The sequence below is a fragment of the Pseudopipra pipra genome, chromosome 7 (genome assembly GCF_036250125.1).
Source record: "Pseudopipra pipra isolate bDixPip1 chromosome 7, bDixPip1.hap1, whole genome shotgun sequence".
Lineage (NCBI taxonomy): Eukaryota > Metazoa > Chordata > Aves > Passeriformes > Pipridae > Pseudopipra > Pseudopipra pipra.
In genome coordinates, this window is record NC_087555.1 from 12,622,364 (window position 1) to 12,647,803 (window position 25,440).

Here is a 25,440-nt window from a genome sequence, read left to right on the forward strand (position 1 = left end):
TGGCACAGAGTGAGGCATTCAAAACCATTTCTGCTGGCTATTATCAAATTTTTGTTGGCTTTGAGTGGCAGTAGATAACTGACAATAATAATTATATGATCTTTAAGACCCCACTCTTTCCTTGGAAAGTCTGTGCCCTGATGAAAATTTTTTTGTCGTCTACAGGGTCAAGCAAAAAAGATAGCCTGAGGGTGCTGCTGTTTGGAAAACAATAGCTACAGAGTTATTGAGTGTTGGCAGGGGACACAGCCATCATCCCTATACCCAGCAGATGAGAGAAAAAGGAACAAAATAGAGAATGGACATGAGTCCTGGTTTTTTTCTGGTTGTTCCCATATCAGATCAAAAGATTTCTAGGAGAACGAATGAGCAGCACTGCAGAGAAAGTGCTTGGGAGCTTTGTGATGGCAGCTGGTTGAACTCCACTAAGTGATCCAGCTATTTCTGTAGCATTTGAAGTGGGAAGATGCTTTCCCAGTCCTCCTTCAGGCTGTTTGGAAGGAGTATGTTCTATGTCAGGCTATCTATTCTCTAGTTCTTATCTTTGGGAGGGGTGATAGCTACTTAAGCCAGCAGATTATGAGAGGAGATCTTTCTCGGGAATATTAGTAGCATGAAGGAATCCTCTTTCACTGGTGGACCTGTGATATATGTCAAGGACAAGTCTTTGATGTCAAAGACAGGGCAGCAGACACTAGTGCAGAGGAGTCATCAGGAATGTCACAAACAACTGAAATTTAAAGTGCCTACCTGGGCTACTGAGTTGTGGCTTTCTCCTGAAAATGGGAGAAGGCTCTCTCTTAACTGCTGAGCACTAGCTGGTGTTGCTTCTACACGTTATTTTGTCTTGCAATTTTGTCCAGTAATTATGTGTAGCAGCAGATCCATTTGGTGTCTCACTTCTGTCAGGAGTTTTGCCTTATTCTGTTGGTCATTCTTTGCTCCCCCTGTGTTTTGAGAGAATTGCTGTGCCACAGGGAGAGGCTTCCTGGGCCCTTAGCACAGCACAAATACTGTAGTCATTGGAGCAGGGACATACAGGCTTTAGCACATGTTTGTGCTTACCACCTTTAAAACTACTCCCAAATGCCAGCAAAAAAGATGTTGGCTACATCTCTTCTTCTTCTACTCTGTCTGGGAAAGAAGACTTGCCAACACACTCTAGATGAAAGCTCTAAACCATAGCAGGGGAGCCCTTTCTCAGTCACATGATTTATTCAAGGGACAGCATTTTGGTACTCTTGAGGAAGGGGAGCTCTTAACACCACTAAAATAATCCTCTGCTTTGCTCCCAAATGCTATAAAATGGAAGTAATTACTAGAGAATCTCTAAAAACCCAGCCTGAATATTGTGGCCTGAGCTACCTATTATCCAAGTTCATTCTTTTCTGTTCTATTGTTTCCTTTTTGGTGACAATGCTCTTTTAAGCAACGAGGACATCTCTAAAGCCAGAATCATCATCTCGCCAGCTTATACTGCTCTCCTGTGAAAGGTGATGACCAGAGTGCACTTCTACAATCTGTACCCATGTTTGCTGGATGAGGATGTAAAATATGCCTTTTCCTGCCCTGTGGGTGTGTTTGCCTCATTGTTCTTAAGGTGACAGTGTTTAGTTATGTGCACAGAAATAACTTCAAGGGTTTTTTTTTTATTTGAGGTTTGTTGTCAAAAATGAAGAAAAGGGTCAGACTTCCTTCATCTTACTGATACTTCCTTACATTTGCTCTCTGTTCCTTTAGGATGACAAAGGTACCAACTGCATTAATCCTTTTTGATACTAGAGGGAGCTCATGGCTTAAGCAGCCAGAGTGAATCATGGTATCTTGGACAATACTTGAGGAAACACAGATGGGGAAGTAAAGTGCCATTGATGACTATAATGCACCTTTTTCCATCACTGGCAATATTAGGAGGGCTGAATGTATCGTCTTAGGAAATTACACATGACTTTCAGAGACACTCAGATAATGAAACGCTGTAGCTGTAATTTCTTCTATATCTGAGCACCTCTGTCATGGCTGGATTTTTTTCCCAACTTTCTTGGAGGAAAAAAGCTCTCGTATCGCTGGGAATACATGGGAGCTGTAACACTGGGAGCCCTTGTGGATGTGTGTGTATACATATATGTGTGTGTATGTGTGTGTGTGTGTGTATGTATGTATGTACAAAGTAGTATTCTAAGGGAAATTTTCCAAAGCAGCCAGGAGGTGACTTGAAAGCACGAGGAAACATCATGAAACACGTTGGCTGACTCTTTTGCCATCTCCTTGTTTTTCTCCACTGGGGATCTGTCACTGTAACAGGGCAGATGAAAGCACATTAGCCAGAAGCTGGGGTCTTTGGAGGCTGAAATGCAGCTACATTTGAAATGAGCTAGCTTAAATATATTAGTTAAGATAACTTTGCATAATCAGAGCAAATTTTAATTTACATTACAGCCATTTCATCACTCAGAGTTCTTGATGTGTGGATTACAAATCCTAGTGAGCACTACCTATATCCTGTTTAATTATATTTCAACAAATCCTTATTCCTTCAGAGGTAGCTAAGCTGTCACTGTGATGCTCATTAAGGTTATTTCAATTGTCGGGGTAACAGTAAGTGGACAATCTTACTCCTCCGGTGCCCGAGGCAAAGCAAACTTACTTGCTGAGCAGAGTTTTGGCAAACGGGGCTCGGTGTTTGTGTGGGGGCAGCTCTGCCCGGGAGAGGGCAGTGATTCCCGGCCACACTCTCCGGCAAGGGGAGCTGGGGCTGGAACCAACGCGGGCTTCTAACCGCTAGCTGCACACACTGAACTATTCTGCTTCTAACTTAGTTTATTGTAAATGCGAAGTGTTTAATGCAAGATGAACAAGTGCAACACTACTGGATGGAAGTGTGAGGCTTTTTTGACCCTCTCCAGTTCAGGGGTGAGAAGCGTCCAGTGTCATGATTTTTCTCTTTACTTCCACATGAGCAAGGAGGGACCAGCGTCCTTCCAAGGGGCTTTTGGATGCTGTCAGGCCAGCATCAAAGTAAAGCCTTTAGCCTATTCTTCACTAGAATAGCCATGGTAGGGAAAGTACAATATTGTAGCAACCCTGTCTGTATGTCAGATAGGAAGGACCACATAGACAGGTGGATATTACATATGACACAAAATAATCACTCAAATGCAGGTCACAGTATTTCAGTGGAATATTACTGCCAGAAACATGCTGTCCTGCTGGAATAGATGCTGTTCAGGAAGCCATACAAGGGGGCTCTTGCAAAGGGCCAAAGATGGGAAGGCATTACAATGGCATTGACTTCACAGTCTCCTAGGCTTAAGTACTACAGTTTTCCCGACATTAAGTGTTGATTTGCAGCTCAGTCCAATTTGTGCAATAGAAGATACTGCAGCCCTCTTCAAGGTATACTTGGGTACAGAGGGTGAAGTTTTTCTCTTGGTGTCTTGTAACAGTTGCATAAAGCTAGATTGCCTGGGTTTTGCTCTTACAAGATGCAACAAGTACCAAAAAAGCTGTTACTTATTCCCTTATAGGTGACACTATAGAGACTCCTCTGGCCGAGACAAACTTAAGTTCCTTAATCACCTAAGAAATTCATCCCCATTAACATGAATGCATCATTTTTATTTAGCTGGATTCCCTTGTAATTCTGTCAGTGGTTTTTCCTTCTTTTTATTTATGCCCTAGCTTTAGAAGTTAAAGTGAAAACAGCTGAGGCTATTATAACACATACTATTCAGGTTGACCATGTTCTTGGATGTACTTGGAGCATGAGTACAGTGATAGATACATGAAGTAAAGAGGACTTTAGCTCTCAGGACAGTAGAGGAGTTGCAAGCTATGCGGAAAGTATACACACATTTATGGTCGCGTTTATGCTCTTGTTCCTCATACCAGAGAGAAAAAGAACCCTGAGGCTGCTTTAACTTATATCTAACTGCAGCTACATATCTAACTGAAAGGCTAAAACATCAGCCAGAGATCTCAGGAATGCAGCAGCAATGAAATCTTACTTCTTTCCCCCCTCTGCTACTTGCTAATTAAATTAGGATTAAGATGAAGAGTCACTGTAGCAAAGGCAGACACTGAAAGTCTGGCTGTAACTTCTGAGGAGAAAATGAGTTAAGTTTCTATCAGCAACAACTATAAATGGTCAGTGGTCACAGACTTTTTTTTATGGTAGAATCAGCAAATTACATTTGTGAAAGCTTTAGCATCTCAGACTACTTCTAGGCGTGATCAGTGTCAGGACTCTCTGTCTAAACCTTTCCAGGGGAATTGGAGTGGAAGTTAATGCTGTATAACATCTGTTCACTGATCTCACTCCAGCTTCAGTATTTTGTTCCCACAGCGTTTTCTGCCCAGCAAGGAGCTCGCATAGGCTGTATCCACATTGCAGGCAAGCAGTGTCCTGTGAGAGACCCTTGAATTGGCTGGAGGCCCCACATAGTTGTGCTGCTCTGCAGAGGGACTGTTCTTGGCTGTGGGTGCAGGATGGCTGCTGGCATGGTGCCACAGGCAGGTGAGTGCAGTGCTGTTCAGCACTGAGGTGTCACTATTACTCCCAGTCCCAAAGCTGGCAGGACTGATGCTGGATAGGGGAATCTCTGCACTGAGCTGCCTCTCCTAGTCATAGATATTCCTCTTGTTGGCTGTATTAAAGACTTCACAGGGAGAGTGAGCAGTGTCCTGACACCAGAACAAGGTCAATGCCTATGACTGGGAAGCTGGAGAAACCACGGAGTGCACCAAAACAGGCCACAAAAGGCCAAGAAACTGGGTGGGGCTGGGACAAGGAGAAAGATGGGCCTGGAGCAAAGGCAGGCAGGGAGAGTTTGTAGGCAGGTGGAGCAGCGCAAAAGACATGTCAGGAAATGAGAGTACTGAACAATCAACTGCATCCCTTAAGGCTGCCTATACACCCATAAGATGGGGAGGCTGAACAGTGGTGATTGCAGTCCTTTGATTGTTTGGATACAGAAGCCACATCAGACTGGTCAGGACATGAGTTCATGAACAGCTTAATTTCTCAGTCCCTATCAGTGTAAAGTTTGTGTTCTTAAATGTACCCTTACAGCAACATTCCCCTTTCTGAAAAGGGAAGTGGAGATGTGGAAACAAAAGCAGCTTGCTTAAACTCACACAGGAAGCCCATGGCATACCTGAGGAGTAAAGGCAGAAAGTCACCATCCTAATCTGGCATTCCTGCCTTTAAACCCTTCCAAATGCAGCTGCTTGGACAGGCAAAAATATCACATAATCACTACTGTCCCTCCTGTTCTTGGGGGGCCTTGGTCTGCCTGCTGCTAAGTGAGTGAGTACCTCTCTGTACTCCTGCTGGCCAGGATGATGGCCTGCAGGAACGAAAAGGAGAGGGCAGGAGCAGGAAGAACCAGTTGAGGGCATTAGAGGGACAGGTTTTTGCTGAGCTGGCAAAGCAAGGCCTGCTTTGTAGAGAAAGAAAAGCTCAAAGGATATGAAGACAAAGCAGGGAAGTTGCATTGAACTAAACCGGGATGTACTTGCAGAGATTAATAGCTGCTTCCTGTCCCATATTTCAATATGTCTTCTGCTTGCAAACACACATAAAAGATTTTCTGGAAATGCATATTTTACTCCTCTTTCTGTTCAATTTCCCCTGGGTTTCAAGGTACAGATGCAATTGAATAAATGGCTCAAATCTACATTAAATGAGTTCAAACACAATTCAGGGCACAATCCAAAACTGCACAGCCAATGCAGGCCTTTTCATTGTTTTAGTGGGATTCAGATCAGATCCCAGTTAGATAGTTATTTAAAGTGTATGACAGTAAATGACAGTAGAGCGAGGTAGAGCAACCTGCAAGGAATCCACTTACAGTCATTATCTGTTGGCCTCAAATGCTAGCAGCATTAATAATAATTAAAAAAAAAAAAAAAAGAAAACTAGGGAATATCCTTGTATTAAACTATAGGTGTTAAAGAGCAAATCTAAACAGAACTGGCTTGATGAGGTCCAGTGTAGTCATTCCCTGCTCACTGCAGGAACTATACCTGGAGGAGAGTAGATCGGACAAAGACTTATGGGCAAGGTGATGGCTCTTAGACTGAAGCTTTGCTTCCAAGACCTTACTTGCTCTCTTTCCGTCTCTTTCGTACTTGATGCCTCATCTTCAGCTGTACTGTTCTGGCTGAAGTTCCAACAAATAGATCCACCACCCTCTCACTGCCCATCCTATCTCTGTCACTGGGAGACAGGAGACTGCAAGGTCTCCTTCCTTCTACAGGACCATCTCATTTCAGTCTGCCATACACAAGCTGCTCACTGAGCTTTCCTTCATGCTGGGTCTCAAAACTGCCCTTTCTCATGACAAATCTCTATCTGCCATGGCCGTCCCTCCTTTACGTGCTGCAACGACTTTTTCTGTGGCACCCATTTCTTCTAAGTTAAAAGACAACTTTTTTTTCATCTTTCCATTCATTTACCCTTGATTTGGGTATTAGTGAGACCTCAGTTCTCCCTTCTGAGTTGCTATTTTGTTTTTGTTCAAATATTGTCTTCATCTGCAACAAAGCTGACAGTATTATCTGCTGGTGGCAAAGAAGGAGGACTTTTTAAAACACTTATAAAGCAAAACCCACACCAATCAGAGGCCAGGTCGTGTGCTCCTAGTAATCCTTTGCTTTATGTATGTTTAATGATTATTCTTCTAAAAAGAAAAAAAGAAAATGAACAAAAACTGATTAACATTAAGAATGAAATACTGAAAATAGGATGGATTTTCTGTTTCAGGAGTGTAATCCTCCAGACATTTCAAAAGAGGGAGAAGAAATACCACTGATCTTGGTACACTACAATAAGACTCTGGAGATAGAACTGTATTCACTTCCTAGTTCTGCCATGGCAAGAATGACCTCAGGTATTATTTAATTTCACCGTGACAGTTCTCTGTGTGTAAAGGGTGATTGCTCTTTGTTTGACCTGCAAGATTGTTCTGAGATGTTTTGATCCTATAGAGATGAGTCAGAGGAGCACATATGAAAAGTTGCTTTTGTTACAAGAGATGCAGTTACTGGTGAAATGTTGAAAGGAAAAGGCCAAAATCGTGAAAATTTCAAAACTACCAAGCCATGAGGAAACAAGGGTGAAGTCCTGTGTGGAGTCTGTTTCTTCAAACCAGAGTCTTGTGGTTTAAGCAGTGAGGAGTTTCCACATGTCTTTCTTCCTCTGCCTGTGATAAACCTTTAGCACCAGGACATTTGCCTAAGTGGAGAGGACTGCGTGGGTGCCTGTACAGAGAGTTTTGTCATTCCATACCTCAGTGGAATAAAATCAAAAGAGGCTCATCAGTGAGGTTCCTGAGACTGCTGCCCTGCACAGGTACACAGGCACTGCTTTGCTCTGCAGTACATGGACTGGTTGTATGGTACAAACATCTATTAGGAGTGCATCATTTGTAGAATAGCACAGTACCCAGGGCTTGGCTTCAGTAAAAGACCTGCCCAAATTTGGGGGAATAATTTCCTTTTATTGTTCCTTAGATTCCTCATTGGCTAAAAGTGAGTCTAGCAGTTCTCAATCTTGTATCCACAACACCTTGGAAAAGGCTATATGGTTCATTATTCAAATCTGTGTGTACCATTACAGGTCATTGGTTGAATGCTGCCTTTTGCAGAGACCTCCTGAGACCTGTCCCCATTTCCCTGTTTAAGTGACCAGCATGCATCTGACCCTGTAATATTGCAAACTCAAAAACTGGCCCCTTACAACTGGTGGTTGAAGATGGGGACAGTCTAGGAGTCCCCAGAAGAATTTTAGCTGCATTCTCCTGAAAGTGGCTCTGAGGAATCTCGGGATAGGGGTTCATGCTCACTTTTGCCTCAGTCCATCTCTTCATCACCAGGAAAGTGCCCACAGCCAGAAGGTAGGAGACCCTGCCTTCTCCAGGAGTGTGGGAAGGGGAGGTGGCTCCAGTCTTGCCTTCCCAGAAGCATCTCCCAGTCACAGCTGCTGGATAATGGACAGCAGCCCCAGGTTTTTCTGCGAGAACTTAATCTGCACTGTCGTCCCTCATTACTGCCACTCAGTGCCGTCGTGTCCAGCCATGAAGGGTCACAAGATGACATGAGAGAGGTCGGGCGGGGGGTGTACAAAACGGTCTGGCAACCACCGGGAAATATGGAAAGGCTATAAAGAGAACAGCTACCCAAACGATGCTCCCAGCGGCTCGGTGGGGATGGGGCTGAAAGCGGCTGGGTTCACACTAAGTTTTCCCGAAGGTCACTCTGCAATATGGTAACTCCCAGCCCGGCTGTCAGTGCCCATAAAGGCAGCTCTCCTCACAGTGCGGGGGTGGGGAAGGGAAGGAGGTTTGTTTAGAAGCATTAGTGCGCCCCTCCCCCGGCCCCATTAGTGGCCCTTATTAAACCAACACAGACAAAGAGCAAAGATGCCCTCGTTAATGGAGAGTCTCCGATAATTACTCTGCTCTGCCGCTTCTTTTGGGGCCTGAATAGCCTTTGAATAATGTTTCTCTTGCTGTGGTTGCAGACAATACCCTCGCAGACTGCTTTAAGCGGTGCCAATCCCATTAGCAGAAGAATAGCAGAGCTTTCTGGTTGTGTGGGTGTGTGCGCTCACGGGAGGACGGCGGGCTCGCAGTGGGAACGGACTACGCTGCCCACTGCTTCACTTGCCTCTCCTGCCCTCCACGGCCCAAGGAAGCAAAGCGGGGAAGTGCTGGGCGAAACTGCATCTCAGAAACAATCTGCCTATTTAAACAGTGCCCGTGCCAGGGCGCTTAAGAGAGCCGTGCTGCTCCTCGCTGCAGGACCGCAGAGACGGGCATGTCTGCTCACCAAAAGGGAAGGGAAGAGCTGGAGGCAGAAACCCTGGAGGCAGGACTGGAATGCCTCCAGCCTTTCCTCATGTTCCCCAGGCACAGCTCTCCTTGCGCCCACACAAGATACCCAAGGGGATGGAGGCCCAAGAGTCTCCATAATCGGAATCAGACTGTGTGCTGCTTTATTATACAGAGGAGATGAGTTACAGTTATCCCTCTGCATCCAGATGACTACAGAGCATGAAAATGGCCATACCACCCAATTTTGGAAGGGTTAATTTTCTGCTGCACACCCCAAGCAGGAATCTAATTAGCATGTTCAATAGCTAGCTATCAACCAAACTTGGAGGAGTTGGGATAACTCTACCTGGGCCTTTCTCTTTGATCTCCCCTTCTGCATCATAAGTGAAAATAGTGTATAGCTGGGCTGGCTGCAGTGTTTAATTTAATCATCTGATGATATTTATTTTCACAAGTGTGAACTCAAGGAACAATTATCAGAAAGGCTTCATCTTGTGCTGAACGTGTCAGTTAATGGCCTTTCTGTGAGGTAATAGCTTCTATGTAGGAAGTCAGTAATTAAAATGTGTGAAAAAAGGCCACTTCTTCAGAGGCAGCAGTGGAAGACAGTGGGTTTAATGCTCAGCTGGTATGAGCTGGCAAGTTTGTTACGGCCACAATAAATGGGCACTGCTCCTTTCACATTATGCCAGCAAAGGATGTGCCCAAAGGTTCTTAAGAGTTTCCCAGTTTGAGAAAGATGGTTGAGTTCTTATTAACAAGCTCAGAAATATGTGGAACAATGATCTGGTCTTCAGAAGATAATTCTGCAGTAGTTATGGAAGATGTTCAGATCTGAAGAGCTCTTGGTCCTGCAAACTCTCCCACAAGGAAAGCAGATAAGTTTCTAGTGTAAGCAGAGAGTAATTTTCTCCCTCTTTCGGTGTTAACTGTCTAGACTTGCAGAACCGTGATCTAAAAACTAGTGAAAAGCTGACACTTGAGACACTCCAAGTAGCAGGAAGATGAGTGGACAAATATGGACAAATAGGGCACAGTTTGTTCAATCGTACAACTGGCTCCATGCACTCTGTTCAGTGCGGGGTCAGGTGCTGATGGTTTGTGAACAAGGAGGACAAAGCTGGAAGTCAAGCTGTATGGAAGATTCTGATAGATAGCCACCACCATGTCTTTAACCAATATATCTTGCTGGAAACAGCTCATGATTTCTGTAGGACAGAGATATACTTAAGCAATGAAAATTGCAAAATCTGGAACTTGCATTCTTGAAGATGTCTATATATATTTGTAGATATATAGATATAAATAACAACAAAAAAATCAAAGTGAAATTTCTTCAGAATTAGAGAGTGTTATCTAACTTTGAAGGATAATGTTGGTCATTGTTTTTTTTTTAATTGGCACACAGACTACAGGAAGAGAAATCTGTACCAGATTAGAAGGAGGAAATGTAGTTACCTGTTCTCAGATTTGGTTGTTTTAGGCTGTGGTAGAGGGATATATGGTGGATCACAGATATATAAATATGACTTAGAAAGGGGATGGAATCTCTTCCTCTTGTCAATAAAATGGTGGCAATTGTTTATAAAGCGCTTCTCAGACAGAATGGAAAATTAAGAATTTGAACCCAAAGTGTTCTCCAGCAGCTGTTGTAAGAAAGGTGCTTGTTAATTGCATTTTGCCTAGGAAATAGAAAGTGTTACCCATCCCAATACCTTTGCAAAGGGTTTCCAGCACTTAAGAACAGAAATAGGAATATCTAGAGCTGGCAAAAGTGCTCTTTAGGGGGCTGAGAAGGACAAAATTGAGAGACTAGTATCAACCATTTTCTCTGTGTGTTCCCCTCCTTTCTTGGGGAAACACCGTGTTCCTTACAGACCTGAGAGTTGTGGGGCAGGGGGAGTTGCACAGTGGACACCATTGTAATGCCTGGATGTGTTTGGCAAATGGGGTCCCAAGGAACCCAGTGGGAGATACTAGGGCTGTAGGAAAGAGAGGGGTCAGGAGTAGTGCCTGACTGCACTGAAAGTCTGGGGCTTGACTTGGCTACCAAGACAACTGAGATTGTTCTGGGTCCAGCATACATGGTTGCTGTCCTTCCAGATATGGCTGTCAAGTGACTCTGGGAGTCTGTTTTTGAGCAGAAAAGAGAGTGATCTTGAAGAAGGCTTCTCTGCTGTCCTCCCCTAAAAACCAATGACATCTATGCTTTTCTGTAGCATGAAATTACTTTTTCACTACAGGTGAAAAATGATATATGGGCCGCTTCCCAGAAAACTCTCTGAGTGTAATGTTAAACAGAGGCACTTTCTCTCCAACACAACAGTGAAATCAGAACCTAGGGAAGGATGTATTTCTGTACAGCACACACTTCCTGCCTGCTCTCCTCCTCTGACATTTGTGTCCCCACAGGGGATGGACCAGCGCACCCTCTGCACGATTTTGTTAGACTGGAATGGAAGCTTTCAGTTCGTATCTGGCAGAGAGACAAAGTTCTCAAACATCAGCAGACCCAAGAGGCCTAGAGAGTCTCTTTCCTTCTGAGGAACCCCCGAGAGAAATGTCTCAGTAGCATTTGGGAGAAGGCCGGATGGTGATAAGTAACATGGCAGGTAATGATACTGCCTCGTCCTTTGTGGGATCTCAGTGCATACAGTTGAATTGGAATAAAAAGATCAATCCTTGTCTTTTACCCAGTGAAGAAGCCATTCATCTTTAGGAGCAGGACTTGAAATGTGTAGTGGTCTACTAATATATTATTTGTAAAGGCCAAGATGAATTAATTTTCAATCAGATGAACTGGTATTTTTTTGTTCCAAAGGCTCTCATTCATCCTTGCTGTCACTGAAATGAGATAACCCATACAAATGCAACTTTGTTAATTGTGCCAGTTGGATTTAGCAGGAGACACTAAGTGGTTGGTGTGCGAGGACGAGAAGAAAAACTACTGATGCAAGCTGACCTAACACCTGCCTTTTGCTGTGGAATGTGAATCCTCTTCATGGATTCAGTTCAGCACCACATCTTCATGCAGTTACATTTCAGCACTAACCTCATCTCTGCTGCTCAGCACAGCACCGCCAGCTCCCCTGGGATGCAGCCAGTGAAACACCACTGCGCCCGTGGGTTTAAACGCGTGCACGGTGCTACCCAGGGCTGCTCTGCACGTACCAAACGTCAAAATTGAGGTACACCTCTCATCCACACATGGCTGTTTCTTGCCATGAGGTTATTTTTACAGGACCTGTATTGCCGGGTGGGGTGCCGTGCTACAGACTGATGAAATAAGCCATTTGTAATTGCCTTGTAATTCTTTGTTTTCCTTGGGCAACAGGTTCTGCCAGTGATCCTTTTGCTGCCCCGTGGCGATGTGGATCCACACGCCGTGCTGCTCCCCGCAGCCTTCGCGCCTAGGTAAGCGTGCTTGCGCTAGGGACTGTTAAAATCCGGCCAGTATTTGGCGTTTCCCATCCCTCCTGAAGTCAAGTGTCAGCTCCCCGAGAATCTCGGCTGCTTTAAACTTGGAAAGGCGCAATTATACCCCTAGTGCTTATACAGAAAAACGAGCGGGTGTTTCTATTGCTATATTTTTAGGGGAAGTAAGCCTCCGGCGGGTTGCAGGGCCAGGCGGCGGCGGCCGAGCCGCTGCCCCGCCGTTCCCAGGGCCGGCTCGAGGCCGCGCTCCGCCGGCGCTCCCGGGGCTCCCGGCGGCGGCAGGAACCTTGTTGCGGCGGAGCCGTTTCCCGCGGCGGCCGGGACGGCTTTGCGGCAGGACGCGGCGGCAGGAGGGGCGCGCTGGGCGCCGGCGGGGCCCTCCCGGAGCGGGCAGGCAGGTAAATGCGGACACTCCCGGGGGCCGCGGGCGGGGCGGGGCCGCAGGGGGCTGCCAGGCTCCCCAGCCCCTCCGGGGCGGCCGGGCCGGGCCGGGCTTCCCGCAGCTGTGCGGGGCTGTGTGCGAGGGCCCGGGCGCGGCCGCGCTGGCATTTACAGCACAAACACGCCTGCGGTCATGTGCCCGTCTGGAAATACACGTTCCCCTCTGCCCTGTGCTTTCGTTTTCCCCACCCGGCTCCCGGTGTCAGCGGGAATTTGGGTGCTCCCAGTTGGTAGAGTCAAACTTCAGGATGTGTAGGCACAGGGTGCTGACATCCCTCTCTATTGAAATAGCCCGAAGTATGACATAATGCCGTGATCTTCTTACATTGCAGTAAAATTGCTGCTTTTATTGAGCAAGCACTCAGACACAGCCAGTAGAGTTATACCTTCTGGAATCAAATAGGCCTGACAGGAGAGTCTCTGTTACATGGTAATGAACTTGTGCTAGCTGGAGTATCCACAGAAGTGCTGGGCTCACTGCCTTGCAAAGTGAGGGAAGGGAAGAAGCTCCAGTTTACATTTGTGTAAGGAACCATGACTTGCTCCTGATCTGTTCTGCAAATATGCACATTTGGCCCTGATCCCACAGGGCAGTACAGACAAATATAATTTTTGTCACTGCATAACCCCACTAAGTGACTACCAAAAGCCACAGTATGTAAGAATAAGAAAGCATCTTAGTGGGACCAATGCCCATATACTTTAAGCAGCAGTAGTTTTCATCTTGACACTTTTAAGGCTTGTTTATCCAAAGTTAGTGCATTAAATTTGGGATTAAAAAAAATCAGAAATCTAAAATGCGAAACAGGGCACTATATAGTGGAATGAAAGTTCTTATCAGTCTACAGGAACCAGAGACATTATTCCTGCAGAACCTTATCAGACTGAAGTCACATCATGTGTTAACATTTCAATGTCATCAGATGTCTTGAGGTTTCTGCTGGGCTTGTGCTAAGATTTTCTCTGATGGAGATGTAGTTCAGCTTAGAAAACAGTAAGCATTTGTGTGCTGAGTTGTCATACAACCCTGTATTGGTACCTGTGGTTACAGCCAGCCCACAGCGTCAGCTGTTGTGGCAGTGCTGCCAGTTCCTGAGTGTTTGGGTTGCTGTGGTAGGTTGCTGAACCTCAGCATTATTTCGATCATTGCTTCTTTTCCTTCTCCTGCCCCTCTTTTCCTGACCATTAATGTGAAAACCCACTATGGTCATGGCTGTTTGAAAGGCAAGAGAAGGGCTTAGTCTGAAGCTTGAAATGAGTTTGATATTAAGCACTGCATTTCCATTAATGTCAACATGCAACCCCTAATAGTTCCAGGAGATCCAGATCTCACTGTATAGGGGCTTGGACTGTCCCAGCTGAGTTCTTTGGGTTCCACAGTTGGAGGGAGGAGTTAGCTACAGCTGCAGGTCAGGGCTACTCAGAAAGTTGTGTGCTGGACAGATTTGGATGTCAGGTGTGTTTTCTTATAGCTGTGCCATGACCTCAGGGAAGAAATGTCTCCTGTGTTCTTTTGAGAGATGCTGTGTTTCTTACCCTTCCTTTTGGTCTCTGGGGCAATGGAAGCTGCTGTTCCCAGCACCTTTTATTTCTGTTCATAGCTCAGCAAGGACAAACTGAAAATGTCTTAATTTATGATCTTTAAAAAAAGAAAACAATTCAAGCATTTAATGTCTGTCTTTTCCCTTCAACATAGTCCTAGAAAATGGGGAGTGAGAAAATACTTGTAAAATTTCAGTTGGCATTAAGTAGAAATGTTTGGTTTTTAACAAAAAAAATTTTTTGTTTCAACTGACATATACAAAGTTGCCCCACATCGTAGCAGGAGCCAAGCTGGTACATAGAGTGGCAGATACAATTAGAAATGAGTCATGTTGTTTGTTGTTTCTTGAGTGTCTAGTTCAACATGTTTCCTCTTGTAGTGGAGGAGGTTTGTATGGCCCCTCTGGGATACCCTGTTCCCTGACAATTTCTGTACTCTGTGCTGAATTCAGGAGGTAACAGACTGTTTTGTGATGTCTGTGTGTCTGGAGAACAGGCACTGTTCTTGCAGTAAAGGGCAGCATGTAAAATAGAAGTTATACTTTAGACAAACCTGTACACACAAAGCAAATGAGTGTAATCATAGAAATCATTCACTGTCCCTTTAGTTGTTACTTGAGACTACAAGTGTGTTTAAGACCACACATCCGTGTCTCAGGCCAGATCACTGCCCTGCTTTGTTCTGTTTGTCCATGTGGATTTTGTACCTAAGTGTCAGTTTGAGGTGTTTGCATCCAGACAATCTACAGGGACAGTGCCAGGGCTCAGGAGAGCCTCTCCTTGCCTACACCAGGCACCCCTCCCTGTGAGGTCAGCCAGCCAGCAGGCCGCACGCACAGGGGTAGGCTGGATTTCAGGCTGATGTAACCTAAGAAGGTGCCCACATGCTGATGGGTTTGGCTGGCCTGAGGCTGGGCTGTGTGTCACCATCAGCTAACGTCCCTCTGGTCAGTTTGCTTGGCTTTCTGTTCCTTTCCTTGCTAAGGGTCCTTATTCCTTTCCGGAATCCATCTGCTGAGATTTCAAATGGTTACTCAGCCACAGGAAGTGATACAGCCCTTCATTACTTGGGGCTGCTCCCCAGCCAGGAGGGATGTGTGTCAGATGGCTTCAAGGCAAAGGAGTCAGCGATAAAGATCTCTGGAGAGCTGTACAGCCCTCAGTTTCTGGAAAAGAAAAGCTTCCTGTGGTCCATCTTCCTCCACAGCTGTGGCCTTCTCATCCTCCAGACTCACCTTGTTCTGGTGCGCTTTTCAGCCTAGTGTTTCTTGTGTTTTAATCACTGCTTCCAAAGTGCAGTTAAAATTAATGTATATTCTAAATACTTTTTATTATTCATTGCTGTGTACTCGTCACTGGATGAGCTGTTCTGTAGCTGTGATGTGTTAGTTACCCACGCGAGGAGGATGCTTCCTTGTTAAAGGCACTGGGTCAGATCAGCAGCTGGGGAAAATCTGTGCTTCACAGAGTGAGACTCATGTATCCTCACTAAGGGTCTGCTTCCCCTCACAGAATATGGCATTCTTCTTCCTTCCTGGTTTCACCTCTTTCTTCAATTCATCGTTTCTCAGTTGTTTATTTTTGTTTTGTTTTCTGTAGTGTAGAAGAGAGATCACTGCTGTCTTTTAGCTTGACTGTAATTAGGCACCAAGTTAATTGCAGCTCTTCCTGCTCTTTGCCTCTCCCTGGGTCTGGCAGACAGGATATGGGAGCTCTTCTTCACTGATAAAAGTTGGCAGTCGATTTCATCCTTAAGGGCAACGAGACTGTGGCAAACAGGGGGGGTTTGCAACATAGAAATGGTTATGCTTAAGTTCACAGTTACCCTGTCTAGAGCCTGGCCCTATAGTCAAGCATTCCTGACCAGAAAGTCTCCTACTCCAGTTTTTGTGAGCCTTTCCTGAATATTGTTGGTGGGCTTGTGCAAGAATGTGAGTCAAAAGATATTTTTGTGAGACACTTTAAAGCTGGGATATTCTGAAAATTTTAAGCAAATAATTTTGGTTTGTCTGTTGGGGGAAGAGGCATTTGAAGAGGGGCTTTAAATGTGTGATCTCAAGACAATTATCCAGGTCACGTTGAACCAACCAGTGACAACTATATGGCGACCTCTTTGAAACTGTCATCTCCTCTATATGAAAAGTTTCTTGCAATGCACTGTAGATTTAATCCAGCCATTTAATGATGAATCCAGCAAGCTTGTGTGCTCTGTTGCTCACCTGATGTACACAGCAGTGGGTCACCTGAGGTTTTGGAATCACTCGGGGAGAAGGCTTGCCTTGTGCTGAGGGAAAAAAATACAGCCAGGATACAAGAGAATGTGATAGCTCCAAGGTGAGTATGAGAGGAAAGCAGGAGTGCAGTTTTCAGTTGCTGCTCAGAGAACTGGCCACTATATTGCCTGGGATTTATAAGTACTTAGTGTGTAAGTGAACAGGACTGTTCTTTGATTACATCTGGGTGTTTGCAGGGTAGGCTTTGCTATACTGTAAATAGAGAAAGCATCATCTGTCATCCAGTTACAGCAGGGGGGTGCTGAAAAGCGGGCACTCTGCAGTACCTGCCCCTGACAGCTCTTCAGCTCTTTGTGCAAGCGGTCTGTGCCAGCAATGCATAGAACTGCACAGGCAATGGTAAAGCCTGTGTGTGTGACAGTCAGCCATCTGTGCATCCTCGTTCTCTCCTCTGCCCACTCAGGTGTGCCCGTGTGACAAATACAGCTCAACTTCCTAACTAGGAGGTAGCATCTAAGTCTTCAGCTTCATAGGTTTTTTTTTCAGGGATTCCGCACAGCGGAGCCTGGTTTTTAAGGACTGTCACTGACCTAAGTGTGTGTTCTTTAGATTCTGGGCAGTACTTGGCTGATGTGACTCACAGAGCAAGTCAGAAATCCTTGTAGTGGCAAAACTAATAAGCTGTAATTTTTCAAGGTGCCACCGGAAGACATTCAGGTCACTGTATGAGGTTGCTGAGCCTGACAGGCAGAAAAGCTCATTAGGTACTATCTGCTCCAGCCCCAGTGGGTTGTATTCAAATACATCTGTGCATCCATCTTTTCTTCAGATGACCTGTTCTTCAGACCATAAACTGGACAGTAGTGGGCCAGGCCTGCGATGTAACAGAAATAAATGTCCCTGAAGCTGCTTGAATTTGCTCTGCTATCCAGTTGTTACCCAATTGAATTTCTCCTTCTGTTTTCCTTATTGGCATTGGAGCCCATTTCAGCCCACAGTTGTAATGCAGCATGAGATAAGCAGAGCTGGTTCCCACAGCAGGTTCCAGGATGTTGAGAAGGGAATAGGGCAAGCTCTGTGGTGGCTGAGGCACCCCTGCTCTCTGTTTGATTACAGGTAACTTGTAAAACTCCTCTTGAGCTCTTGAGATAAAATTCTCAGAAACCCGAATCTTTGCCAGGAATTTGAGCCCAAGAGTCATTAAGAACCAATGAGACTTGGGGAACTTTTAATATAACCTGTCTTTTGCTATCTTTTGCTTGCTGAGAGCTCCTGTAATTTATGCATTTCCTCCAGAACACTTTGCTTGTGAACATCATTGATTGTTGCTTTCTAATTTTCTTTCCAAATACAAGAGAAAAGGGGAAGTCCCTATTTATCTGTTGTGTTGTACATCTCTCTTACCTGTGTACTGAAGAGGAAGTCCTCTGAGTACCAAAACCAACAAGATCGCTTATCAAGTTGGGTGATGCCTCCTGTTCTTTCTTCCTGCTTTCCCCCTTTGCTTCCCAGTGTTTTCAGATCCATCTCTCATTAGTCACTTGTGCCATGGCTAATTTAGAGAGACCCATGTGGTGGAACTGGGCTCCTAGAAAGGAGAAGGGACTGAGTTTTGCCTGCTTCTCCGTTAGCAGCAGGGTAACTTTGGACTTGTTTCCTGTCCAGTGTTGAACAGCGGTTTAAGAACTGCATCTTTAAGGACACTACTGCTTTGTCACATCTAGTTGAAGTTATTGTGCAGTTCAAAAGAAAGAGAGAGAAGGAGAATAACTGGCTGATTGCAGGATGGTTGCACAAACTGTTTCCTTAGAAAACCAAACTGAAAGGTGTTTCTTTTAAATTTACTTTTTGGATGGATTGGTGAGCTAAATGGATCTCTTCAGTCACTGGTTCCTAAGCACATGCTGGTTCTAGTTTTCCCTCCTGCCTGAGCTTGAATGAGCAGTCCTGTACATGATGCATGAGCTGGGGGTGCACAGCGGGTGCCTGTTGTGGTGGTACATATCACCTACAAGATTACTCTCTACCCTGGCGTTTTCTGTGCTTTTTAAATTTTGCCATGCATGGATATTTTCCTTGGCCCATGAGGATCCAGAAAAACACATGAGGAAGTTAAATGATCTCTTCCAGTATATGTTCCTTGGCATTTGTCATCCCTGATTTTTCTTTGTGTCACACTGTGCTGTCACCGAGGTTAGGTCCGTGTGGCTTCTCTAAGGAAGGTAATCTTGACTAAACTGAACTTCAGTGCCTCATGTGCCATGACCAGTAATCCTTGCTGTTTACCTCTTGTGATAATAATGACTTACCTCGTAAATGCACATTAATTATCTGACTGCTGCATGTTCATGGATGAAAACTGTATCAGTCCTAGGCAAACATAAAGAAAAGCTGTTTTTCAGCTGCTGCAGTCCCTGTGTCCAGCAGTTTTTTCTGAGTACAATGTGTCGTGTTCCTTCACTTTTTTTTCGGTAAGACAAGTTCCCAGGGGCTGGATGAGCACAAATCTGTCCTTATAGTTCCCTATAGCTTTGGTGGTCTTCAATAGCTTCTCTCTTCCTCTCATATTCACTGCCTTAGACTGAATGTCTTTGGGTAATCTCAGGTGTTTCAAGAAACAATACATAAGGCAATACATTTTATAGTAACTTAAAAGGAGTTTAACTTATCCCAATGTTTGCCTTTTTTCCCCCTTTACATGAAGGAAGTGGTTTTCACTGCTTTCCCTCCTGGAGGGGATTCTGATGGACCCTGCCATGTCAAAGTTTGCTTTCACTTGGCACCAAATCCATGCAGACATCTGAATTAAATTTTTATTGAATGCCTGTGTCAGAAAATACCAAACTGTGTTTATGGAGAATATGTAATTGCAGAATCCCAGCACTAGTGGGAATTACTGGCACAACTCTTCTGGTGGCATAGGGAAGGATGAGCCTGCCACCACTGAGGTCACCTTTCACATCTTTGTGGAGCAGGGCAAACAGACTACTTTGGAAGGTATGAATACTGCAGTTTGTGAACCATGTGATGCAGGGGCTTGTCATCTTCTCATGACCTTGTGATTCAGCATCCTACTGGATATGAGGTCAGTTTAGTTTGGCATCGCCATACTTGGCTGTTGGATAGCTTCAGTCTCACAGGATCCAGAGAAACATGCAGCCACTTGAAGCTTCCAGCATTTATAAATGAACCTGTTAAATGTAAGTGTCATTTTTCACCCTTGCTTTCCACCTTTCCTAATGATTTAAAATAAAGAACAGAGCAACATGGTATCTACTACCACTGGAATGCTTCAGTGGCACGTCACAAGCCCTTCTGGAGTGATTGCTGCTCCAGAAGGTCTCATGTGACACTGGACTTAGCCTGTTCCTGGAGCTCTGTTGTACCAGGGAGCAGAACACTGTTCTGGGGCTGCTGGCAGGAATGAGCTTCAAGAGTGAGCTGCATACTGCATTAAGCTGATGATGCAGATGTGCCCAGGATGACTTTGTTTCCTGCTGCTGTCAACTGGCACAGTTGCACAGCTTTGCAAAAAGTCTGTTCCCATAGTGTTCTCATTTGAAATAAATCCAGATCTGTATTGCTCAGCCTTATGGTTGTGGTTTTGGCTCTACCTTCAGAGTCTTACTCTACGTTTACTTGTTGAAGCTGATCCTAGTCCTGGTTCACTATGAGCCTAAGTGAATCCTTGCAAAGAGCTAAGGGGAGAAAGATCTCAGTGTAAAGGCTTGACATTTCCAGAGTTGTGTATGTGATTAATAATTGCTTTTGAAAGTTCTTTACTTGGAGTGTCTTTCTGGAGATCGTAGTCTGAACTGCAGATCTGTTAGGAGAGAGGGTGAGCTGCTGCTTTTGAACACAGCTGTGTCATGGCTGGCCACAACAGAAGCAGGGATGGGAGGAAGCCAGGAGGAGATTCGGGATGGGGGGTTGGTTTCTGCTACAAGATTCTGTGCCCCCTTCTTGGGGGGCTGCTGGCCTCCTTCCTCTGGCTTGCTACAGGATAGGGTGCCTATTTAAACAGGTTTCCTTATAGAATTTGGGCTAATAGACTATTCTGGATTAAAAAAAAAAAGAACCTTAAATAGAAGTATTATCTGTGTTTGATGCTCTTTAATAGATGTTTTTTCCTGCTGAGTGTAAATCTTCATGGGTCCTGGTAGCACTTCAGCAGTGTTCACAAGCTAATGAGCTGCTAATTATCAGCCCAGCCCAGGCTAATTAGTTCTGTTAAGAGTGTATTAATGTAGGCAGAGCTCTGAGTTAATGTAGCTTTGCTGCTTCTAGGACTTGAGCTGATGTGGTCAAAACTCTGACTTTAGGCTGCATATGCAGGCTCTGGGTACTGTGGTTTGTCCTGGCAGATGTGAGGGCTGTTTTCCTTACCCAATGCCCAGTCTCCAGGTCTGAAGGACTTGCAGATATTTGACAGATTACCTCAATTTAAACATCCCTACAAGGCACTTCCCACAGCACTGTGGATGGAGCTTCGAGAGGGAGAGGTTAGAAGGCAGCAGGCTTGGTGTGACAAGAAGTCAGCAATGAGACACCCCCTTATTGCACAACAGGAAATGGACCCCCCCTCATCCTTCCTCCTCACAGGTGTGAGCTCAGGTGGGTCAGTGCAGCTCTGCAATAGTTCTAGTCTTAAAGCTCCTTGCTGTTCTTAGGTTTTGCCCAGTGAGTCAACAGCTTGAAAGTAAAGATCTGTGGATTTGCAATAGTGCAGGATATGGTATATTTTGTTTTGCTGTTAGTCTTTTTGAGACTTAGGTTGCCACATAGTTTCACTTAGCTTCCCAGTGATGTTCTAAGAAAAACTATGTGCAGTGCTCTGCAGCATCCTCATAGAATTGATTTTTTTGGCAAATATCACAGACAGGTAGGGAAATGCAGACAGGTAGGGAAAGTAGCTGCTGTAAAACCCATCTTGGTCTCCTAAAATTGGTAGTGCAAGCAATCTAGGACAAAAGGCAAACTATTTGAGGCTAGTTGGCCTATTTTAGTAGCACTTAATTTCCTAACTTTTTCTAGAACCCCAAGGGAAACTGTGTGAAGCATTCCCTAGGTGGCTGCATTTGTGATTTTAGTCAGTACTGCCTCTCAATGCAGCTTTGTAAAGCTTAGCTAATAAATAGTATCACTTTGGTCTCCTGTCATCTGGTGCCCCATCCTGCTCTCTGCAGGTTCCAGTTCCAGAAGCGATTATACACAGTTCACACGCAGTGAACAACAGAAACCACAAAGGGTTTCTTCGTACACAATAATGTTGGTGCCAGTTGAAAGAGGAAGTTAAATGAAGGGGACTGTGACTGTCAAAGGAGTGATGTGATTAAACATATTTATCTGAGAAAAGTCCCTTACTGATGTGATGTTTTGCTTTGCTTTACAGGTGCTCTTCATCGCTATGAGTTTAATTCATAGAGAGGCCGTAGCCCACTTGACCAGTGGATGTTGGTCTTTCATCTGAAGACAGGTTGATTTGGTTACTTCCTACCACCACGGACTGTGGTTGGTGATTGTATTTGCCCCACCACCTCCAAGTTAATGCAGTGCCAAGGACAGATGTGAAGCAGCTCTTTCTCTCGATATTGATGTGGTATCCTCTTAACCCATCACAGCGCCTCGGGCCCACCGGCAGCACAGGATATGGAGGCTCTCGAAGTTGATGACATCAGCCCTGCCTTGGAAGTGACTGAAGACTTTTTCAACGGTTTTGATACTAAGCTTGAAAAGATTGTGCAGCCCTCTGAGGTGTATGGTGTGCAGGAGGTCCCTGAGCTGGTTGGGCACGAGGTATTTGATCATATAACAGAGAGCAGGAATCTGAGGAATGCTGCCTCCTTAGCCAAAAGTAGCCTCATCTGGGATCACTGCAAAAATGGCCTCTTGGAAACCAAAGCTCAGACAGCATTTCCTGCCAAAGACCAACACATGGTGCAGAGGGGAACAACTGCTGACAACCTTGCTTGGGCAGGGGAAGGGGAGACCACAGCTTTTAACATCTTCAGGATCTGCCAGCGGAGGAGAGACAGGCCTCGCTCGGTGAATGACATCCTGGTACAGAACGAGGAAGCCTCCAGGTTCAAACCAGGACACAACAGGTCACGCTCCGATATCAGCCATGTGAAGTGGGGAGTGGTCTTCACAGGCATGTCCCTGCAGCAGCCACCTGCACCTGGTCAGGACAATAACTGCGCTCTGCTCTCTTACCTGGCGTTAACCAAGGGAGAGGACATCCAAGGAAACACAGGTTTGTGCCAGTGCTTTATTGTTTCTGTTGATATGGGCAATTTCCTATTTGTTTTTAAGATTTGTCTTGAAAGAGGAGCTCCATCTTAAAAAACACAAACAAAATACCCAAGAAGCAACTTTTAGGTAACTCTTAAAAGGAGAGAAATCAGTATGGCTCTTCTGTCTTTGATGTGGCTCTGTCTTTTTGCCTCCCTAAGAATCAGTTTTTAAACTAATCTTGACTTCTGATCCTCTCATGGTATAAAAAACTAAGCTTGTTTTACTTTTTTCTTCTATTTTGTTCAGTTTGACTGAGGAAAATGATTTATTGTTATGTATTTCTGATAATTTTCTTACCTGGTCTTCCCAAACTAAAAATAATTTTGAATGCTAAAGCTATTGGGAGAATGGCAAATCCAAACAAGAGCAGTTTTCATAAAGAGTGGCCATTAAAAAGAGGGCATACAGAGCTTTACTGTGAGGCTTGAAATCTCTGCTCTCTTTCTTTAGGAAATGATGATTGTTCAGTCCATAAACATTTAAAGCAACTCAAGCACACGATTTGTGGTTGTCAATATTAAGGCATCTCTGCTAGCTTTGTGTGGGGTAGGGAAGGGTTGTTATCAGGTTGAGGCAGGTCTCCAGTGAGTTGTGTGAAGCTGTGTTTCAGCAAGTGATATTTTTTCCTTTTCCTCTCAAGCACTGCACTGAAAGAGGGTGTGCTCAGAGCTTCGGAAACGCTCACCCAGTGTTTCCATCTCCACGATTTATTTTGTAGATGCCAGAAGTGGACTAGGCACTTGTGGAGAAGAAAAGCAGCTAGTGCCACAAAGATTTTTATAATCTAAATAAAGGCAGGGCTTAACAAAGGAATTTAAAACTCAAAGGGCTGTGAAATTGTGCATGTACGCATATGGTGGAATGACTCCAGTTATGAATAGGTGATCTGTTTAGGGTTAAAACAAGCTTTTTGTGTTAGGTTTTCCAGATAAATCAGCTGTTTTGGAGCATGAAAAGCAAGTACCTAAATGTTTGTGTTTGGGGAGATGTGTGCATATATAAGTGTACATAAGTACACAAACACGTAGGTTATTGTGTTATATTGTGACATAGTTGCTGTATCCCAAAGAGGGGTGCTCTTGGTTGACAAAGGCAAGTATGCCTGCTGTTATTTTTGTTTAGGGAGATATATTCCTTCTTGTATAGTGGGGTCTCTGTTCTGTGTCCTTTCCATAGAAGGAATGGAGAACAGAAAAGCACCCAGAACTCTGGAGACAGAGCTCTTAGTTTTTGTCAGCTGTATCTTGGGCATCTCATGGGTTTAACTTAACATGTAACACCTTTATATGCCCTCAGAAACTCCATTAAAATCTAGCTATTAAAGGTATTACATACCCCTGATAGTGTTTTAAGCTTAATATTTTTGGCCCAATTTCCCCATGCAGCCCTCAGAAAAAGAGGGGGGTTCTGTTACTTATACTGTTTATAGTAAGAAATACCTAGGTCATTTTGTATTTAAAGACCTGTTCGTGTACTTATTCAGTGAGAATTGTTTCAAACTGCCACTAGACCCCCAACCTACAAGAACCAAGTCACCAATCCAGCTGGTGCTGAGCAGCAGAATCTGAGACCAAAGTGGTCTCCCTTCTGTCAGTCCAGGGCTCAGGCAACTTGCAAGAGTACATTGGGGTGCTCCCTGATGCATTGCAACTCTGTCTGGGGTGAAGCAAATTACATTGCTGTCTCCCTTACACGAAGATGCAGGACAGTCTGGTGCAACTGTTCATAGAAGGAAGCAAAATGATGACAAACAAAGGAATTTTATTCAGAACTGCAGAGCTGGGACACCATTGCTTCTGAAGTCAGGGACCACAAACTGCATTCTCTCCCCTCTCCTGGATGAGAGTCTCTGTACTTTCAGAAACTGGGTTGTCTACAGTGTTGTCCTCCTTCAACCCTGCCTTTCACTTCAGTTGTTCCAGTCCACTTTGCTTAGAGACAACAGACCTAAGGGAGAGATGCATTAACCCTCTAGAAGCCCTGAAAGGGCCTTGCTGTGTCCAGAGTCAAGTCTATAGCAGGACTTCAAACCTGTGTCGAGAACAACTTGATAAGAAAACCTTCCTTGAAAGGAAAAGACAAGAAATGTGCTTTGTGTGGAGGTGGGTCTAAGCATAGGATTCCTTAAGCCTGGTTGTGCCCAGAATTCAGTCACCCCATCGCTGTGTTTACCCAAGGTCTGCTGCTTTGACAGTAGCAGTGGAGTTCAATTGTACTATTGCCAGCCCTGCAGCAGCCACTTACACTGTTTAAATGCTTAATCCAATGAATTTTTTCTCCATACAGAAAAAGTGAACAACCTGTGTTAGCGTGTGATAAACTCTATCATTATGATTTCATGTTAAACAGTGAGTTATAGCTGTGAAGAAGTTGCATCTGTAAGTAGTTTTGTGAAGTGTAGCAATATTAGCACTCTTCAAAAAACCAAAAATTGACAGATTCCCATGAAGAAAAAGCTTGTTTTTAGACTGTCTGCAAGAGTGCCAGGTATCTTACAGCCCATCTCTTCCACAGTTTCTCTGTTGTACCAAGAACAAATCCTGTTCTTGTGTGCAGTGCTGCCAGCAGTGTAGGTCTCTTCAAAATGGCTTTTTACAGAAGAAACTCAGTATGGTCAAGTTCTGGGACCTCGGAGGTGAATTGAGCTAGGAAAGGAA

General features: G+C 44.7%; 1 protein-coding gene across 5 annotated transcripts in view; it reads left to right on the plus strand.

Moving 5' to 3' along the window:
- Positions 1 to 25,440, plus strand: part of PLEKHM3 (pleckstrin homology domain containing M3) — a 145,902-nt gene that overhangs the window by 3,251 nt on the left and 117,211 nt on the right. The window contains exons 4-7 of one of the 5 annotated variants that reach the window (XM_064660561.1): positions 4,346 to 4,516; positions 6,767 to 6,893; positions 12,172 to 12,251; positions 21,882 to 22,742. In XM_064660561.1, the coding sequence (XP_064516631.1) occupies positions 22,139 to 22,742 (604 nt within the window). In that variant the 5' untranslated portion in view covers positions 4,346 to 4,516; positions 6,767 to 6,893; positions 12,172 to 12,251; positions 21,882 to 22,138. Of the gene's footprint in view, positions 1 to 4,345; positions 4,517 to 6,766; positions 6,894 to 9,857; positions 12,252 to 12,336; positions 12,671 to 21,881; positions 22,743 to 25,440 lie in introns of those variants that run through there. The other 4 variants (XM_064660559.1, XR_010431869.1, XM_064660563.1 and 1 more) reach the window with 4 other exon arrangements.